This window comes from Lycium barbarum, chromosome 2, assembly GCF_019175385.1.
Source record: "Lycium barbarum isolate Lr01 chromosome 2, ASM1917538v2, whole genome shotgun sequence".
Lineage (NCBI taxonomy): Eukaryota > Viridiplantae > Streptophyta > Magnoliopsida > Solanales > Solanaceae > Lycium > Lycium barbarum.
Window position 1 is genome coordinate 31,580,530 of NC_083338.1, and position 6,546 is coordinate 31,587,075.

Genomic DNA, 6,546 nt, shown 5'->3' on the forward strand with positions numbered 1-6,546 from the left:
TTTTGGAGGAAAAAGGTGATATATAGATAGTCCATGAGCTCAAGGAAGGAAATTAGCTGGCTGATTATTTCACTGGCATTCAATTTGGTAGGTACATTACAATTTAATAATATTAAGGAATTACCATCAGAAACAAGAAAACTAATCAATGTAGATAAGATGCAGCCTCCATGTTTTAGATTCAAAGACTTTTAAAGCAAGAGAACCATATTGAAGATTACATTAAAAATAGATATATGGCAGGTGACAAAGCAACATGTTGAACAAAACCAATTGCAGTACAAATTTAGAACCAGAAGGAGCCATTCAGGATAAGTGCTTGATATTAACAAATTAGACCGTTGACATTGCTTTTGTTGATGTATTAACTTTAATTTCATCCATTTGGAAGGATCTCAATAAAAGTTTTGTTTAGTCGCTAATAGTATTCTTAGGATCAGTCTATATAGTGATCACAGTTTTAGAAGAACAATTACAGCCAGATGATCACAGCTTTTGAAGAATAGGCTATTACATTGAATTGAGCTATCATTACACATTTCTAAGTCTGAAGGATCCTTCTTATGGTTTTTGATTCAATAGAGCCTAGTGGGAGCTTGAGGTGACTGGAGAAGGCATCAAACAAATACTTGGAGTCTTACTGAAGTTTATGCTCAATTCAACAATTGTAGCCTGTGATTTCTTAATATAGGCACTTTTGGCCTTAGCTTGTGCTAGAGTGGATTCATTTGCGTTTTCTCTTTTATTTTCTTCTGTACTGACTGATTTGGATTTTATTTATGCATTTCCCAACTAATCTTGTGCTAGTTGATTTTGATTAAAAGAAAAGACGAGGTACTAAATCGTAAAGTAGATATAAAGAGTTGTTCTGTTTCTACATTTGTTGCGCTTGTGTGCCATGCCCTTTTTCTCTGGAAACTGATGTCAAACTTTCCTTGTAAAGTACAACCCTCAAGCTTCCTTGATATCCATATAAATTAAATTCTCTTACTTCATCGGAATAAAAATTGTAGGAAATCAATTGTCCACTTTTGCTTTGAAACAACAATAAATTCTTCCAAATTGTCAATGGGGATTTAATAGGAAGAGGTCTTATAGAGTATCGCTTAATCCAAGAATCATTTACACCGTATACTTTCATTGTCCAAATATCCATAAAATCCTCTTTTAGATCAATTTCACATGTTGGATCACGATAACAAATTAATGTGAGGGACTTATTTAAAACTACGAGTCCATAACACTTCCCATCAAAGCGATAACAAGTATCAGGCATCTTCATATCGCGAAATATATCGGTGCTCATATCAAAACAAAGAATTACCTGCAGTGTATTTGCAGTTGCAAACCAATGACAAGCTCCCCTATAAAAGATCTCGGCACAAGGATTCCAAAACACCGAGGGTAACTCTTTATCCTCATAATTCTGTTCTCTCCAAGAATCAATGCCCAAATCATAAATCTCAACTTTGATCCATGTCACGCAAGGATCCTTGTAAGGATCTGAATAAATTTCTGAAATCCTAACGACTTTGTAGTCATTTACCATCAAATCGAAGCCAAATCCTACACCACAAATATCACGGTCGAAACCGTGTGGATAACCAAATGAACTTGGATGAAGCAGGTTGTATTTCCTAGTGGTAGGATTTAGTAAGACGATACTAAGGGTATCATTCAGGGCAATCAAACCATTGCAAGGCATGCTAACTTGAAGAGACACACTACCATAATTAGATGCCAGATATGGTACATCTAGATCTGGAGAGACGGGATTAAGATAATCGTTATCACTAACATTAGAAAAAAAAGACAAGACATGTTTAAATTGGCCGGGTCTTTCTTCGAAGGAGCGTTTAACGAGAATGAATTCATCTTCAGTGATGCTGGACCACATGAGATGAAGATTTATAAAATAAGAGGATTGTAAGAGAGTGCACCAAATTTTCGAGATACCTCTATATCTCATTAGAGATTTAACTGGAAATCTCAAAAGGATAGAAATCGCCACATCATTAGGCAAAATCTTCATAATTCCATTCCCCATCTTCGATTCTATTCGATGTAATGACCGTTTGAAATTTATCAAATGGACATATCTCTAGCTAGTAAAAACTTCAGCACATTCCGCGAGAGTTTTTTATCTCTCATTTACATTGGATCCGAAAATTCATTCCTCGAACGTTCCTCTATCTAACGAACTACCCGTCACATATGCATTTTTGAGGTTTTATTAATTTTTGACAACAAACAACCATACGATATTAACGCTTATTTACAATCCAACTAGTGCAACATTTTACGATGATTTACAGTGTACTAATACTCGTGCCATGCATTACCTGACTCTAGTTGAAATTACCTTTTGATGAATATCCAATTAATTTTAGAATCGCTATTGTTAGGCTTTTACATTTGTATCTTATGTATTTATCTATTCTATATATACACTATTATAAAAGTGAAAGCCTTAACTTAAAAAGTTGAAAGATCAAAATACCCTTTTTATATTATACATTTATATTAAAGAAATATTAATATTAGCTTATAGTATGTCTTCTCTAAACAGTTGTTTTCTTTCATCGGTAAGTGGTAACTAATCTTCAGAGATGGTTGAAAATAACTTTTCGAAGAGTTAGTTGTTATATTGAAAGGAAACAACAATTTGTAGGAGAAAATAAACAATTCTTTATTTAATTCTAATATTGTTATTAAATAACACTATTATATATAGTTATTAAATCTGGTTTTATTGTTGGCAGTATAAACAAAAAATTTAATATTGATTTGTGAAGGAATACTTTATTCCTTTTCCACCAACTGTACTAAATATTTAAATATAACCATTATTGAGCCATGTTCATTCCTAAAAGATGAACATACTGAAACTCAAACCGTAAAAGACGCATATTTAAATTCTTGAAAATTATGTCTTTTTGAAACAGTAGCTTTTGTGACCCTTAGTTATCTATATTATATTATAAGCAGGAACCTCACAATTTAAAATAATCTAAATATTTTATTTATCCTATTTATATAAATATAAAAATAAATAAAAGCGGAAAGAATTGCTCGTAACAACACAAATCAACATTTGATGTAACATAACCAAATGCGGAAAGAATTGCTCTATCATTACAAATTCCCGAACCTGGTCTTAACAAGTACAAGAGCTTCTAGTTGGAATACATGATTTGAAAACGAAATACAAACTCAACATTAAAACAAATGCTGCCTATAGAAGGGAAGTAAGCAGATTGGATAAGAAGAGACTTCGGACTATAGGTCCGGCTAGTAGCACACCAACCTCTCTCACGATAGCCTCGGGATTAATCACGAGGTCTCGAACATAACTTGGATCAAACCCCACACCCTACAAGGAATGTAGCAAGAGTAGTATGAGCACAACAATGGTATTCATAAGAATCATAGGCCGACAATGATTAGATGACTCATGTAAATATGAAGAACTCAACAAGCAGAACAGATAAGCAGTCAAGTACAAAGCACGTTAAGATGAAAGTTTGCAACAGTAATAAAAACAGTAAGTCTTGATATTCTCGGATCATAGGCCTAAGTGTAATCTCTAATCCACAAATACATGAAGTTTCTAATAAAAAAGCCTTACAAGGAAGCAACAACTCAATTATGTCGTCCACTATGAAATAAATGCTGAAATATACCATGTAATGATGTGGAGTGCAATTGTTGGCCTAAAGCCATATGTGAAGTATTGATGACTAACAAAATGAAAAAGGCAAAGTAAACTAGAGAGAGAATGGATCATCCACATACAAGCTCTATCACAAGACAGAGAAACAGATGTAGACACATGAGATGATCAATATTTGTGTGTCATACAAAATATAAATGCTGACTAGGTCAGTAGAATAAGATGAATATTTTGTTGTTCTATACTAAGTGAGGAGATTATAAGGTGGAAAGTTAAGAAGACAATGTTAAGAAAGAGAAACGTGTTTAAAAAAGGGTTTGCAGACAAAGCACATGAATCAGGTTAAACAGATGAACCGGGTCTGCAAACATGTTCCAACACAGACGCAAAAACACAATCAAAGTCAAATAAGAGATCAGTGGCAGAGGTGGAATGAAAATTGAACAAGCATGACAACATGTTCACACAAGTCATCAGGTGCAGTGGATGAATGACCCAGAAGCAATCAGTGGTGAAGGAGTGGAGATGACCAGTTGTAGACACAGAGCTATACAGTTATATGAAACAGTTCTGTCAACATGTTCCAGCCAAGATCACAGAAGCAGTTCAATGACGGATAAAGAATGAAAGAGATTATTGGAACATGTACATGAATATGTTCTAGCTCAACGGTGCAGATATTCAGAGATGGATGAACCAGGTAGATGAAACAGGTTCGTGAACATGTTCCAAACAAATCCTGCAGGAACAAGGATTTGTAGAAGAATTATGGTAAAGACATGGCAGTCAAGTATGAAAGATTCCTTGCCATAATTATAGAGATTAGTAAGTCTTCTACAAGGAAAAGAAGCCGACTCAACAAGGAAGAAATCCAAGTACAACACAAAACCTTATGTGTCTTATTGTCCAACAAGGAGAAGGTTTTGTCAACCGACCTGTAGAGCTACAAAGTTATAAATACCCAGGTCTTACCAAGAAATATTTTGGGCACCCACAAAGAGAGAATTCAGAATATTGAGCGAAGAGAGGATTTATCCATCATATTTAAGAATTCAAGGTTGCGTCCCTAGTGCAAGAAGAAAGACTAAAGGAACTGTTTTACTATATAATGCTCTCCTGTTCAAAAGTCTAGAAAGCTTGTATTAGGTTTGTGCCATTGATTTGTAGCTTAATTCTCTTATTTTGAAGCATAAAAAGTAGATACAAGCATTGTAACTTCAAATTAGAGTTTAGCTTGAAGATAGCTTGCTAGTCAGAGTTTGGGTAGCAAGGTTGTTGTAGTAGGATTAGGTTGCAGAGTTTGTAACTTAATTTGTAGTTGGCTTAGTTGTAGTGAAGCTTGAGATAAATCCTACAGGTCTATAGGTCGTGTTTTTATCACCTTTTAGTCGGGTGGCTTCCACGTAAAAATCCTGTGTCCTTTACCTTCTTGTTTGTTTTTATTATGCAAACACGTTTATAGAACATGTTAGGTAACACGTTCTGTCCATACCCAAAAAGTAGGTATACATTGGGATAGACACTTAGGTCATGCAAAGTTAACAAATAGCATCAGATCAGGTTCTCCTTAAAAGGTTAAAACCTTGGAGAACATCGAGATGAGGGATGCGCAAACCACATGAATCAATGAAGGAAGGTCGATCAATAAACACCCACGGTTTTATGGAGAGCACTTCGCATATTGGAACTGTCATATGGAGATGTACTTGATGGCCATAGATTATAATCTTTGGATAATCACAACAAGGGGTCCACTTATTCCTACTATGACCTGTTACACCTCAGAAAAACTCATGTCATTACACAGTGTATGGATTAGGCAAAGAAGTATAGGATGTTTTCACAAGTAAGAAGTAGCACTTAACGGCGAGGCATATGTTGTGTATCGGAAAGGATTTACAAGGTACCAAGTTAGTGATGGCTTAATGATATTTAAAAGAAGAGTTGTAATTCCTCTTAGATTGTTAATGAAGTATTAAATAAGTGTTAAGAAGATTCCATATGAATTGGAGATCACACGAGTCGACGAGGACAAGTTTCGGAGAACTGAGCATTGTACGGTCCTTTATACGGACCGTATAAAAGATACGACCTGTATATTAGACCGTATAAGCTGTCCAGAATAGGGGACTTCACAGGAAAAAATATACGGTCACACATACGGCCCATATAAATTATACGGATCGTATGTGTGTCCGTAAAACCGAGTCGGGATAGATTTTTAAGTTGATAGAAGGGACCCCAACCTCATTTGTTTCATTTCATTTTTCACTTCACACCTCAAGAATCCTCTAGAACCCTCTCCACACTTCATCTACAAGAATCCAAGAGAAATTAAGGATCAACTTCATCAAACCAAGAGAATTAAGTGTAAGAAGCTCACTAGGGTTCATCCAAGGCAAGAAATCTCTTTGGAAGTGGAACTAGGGTTTTGCTCAAGTGAAGTGTTTCCACCCAAAGCTCATTCCCACACTATCAAAGGTAAGTTTTATGATCGCTTCATGTTGTTTAGGGTATTGAGGAGTTGAAATACTTGGATTATGAAAGGAGATAGAAGATGGGTCATAAATATGAGAATAGTGACATTTTTGAGTAGTAGCTTAAAATGAATTATGATCCTTGATATGTTATGATTATAATTATGTTATAATTGATATTAAGAACATGGAAGAAACAATATATGAGGATGAATGTAATTATAATTGATATTAAGAATATGGGAGAAACATTATATGAGGATGAATGTAATATTGCACTATGACCATGGTTGAGGATGATTTGAAGTGAAATTGGGAGACTTGGATAATGTAAGGTGAATGAATATTTTTGCTTATGATATTATGAATGTTATTATTGACATTTGGGAGTTGATA

The 6,546-nt window shown here is 34.7% G+C and overlaps 1 protein-coding gene across 1 annotated transcript; it reads right to left on the reverse strand.

Annotated features, from left to right (window-relative positions):
- Window positions 1–348: 348 nt before the first annotated feature.
- Window positions 349–2,123, reverse strand: LOC132629445 (F-box protein CPR1-like). Its single transcript, XM_060345078.1, has one exon. It carries the CDS (start codon window positions 2,045–2,047, stop codon window positions 875–877), a length of 1,173 nt encoding a protein of 390 aa, XP_060201061.1. The 5' UTR covers window positions 2,048–2,123; the 3' UTR covers window positions 349–874.
- Window positions 2,124–6,546: the final 4,423 nt, after the last annotated feature.

Coding starts and splice junctions, on each gene's coding strand:
- LOC132629445 (XM_060345078.1), bottom strand. CDS start 2,047: ATGGGGAATGGAATTATGAAGATTTTGCCTAATGATGTGGCGATTTCT.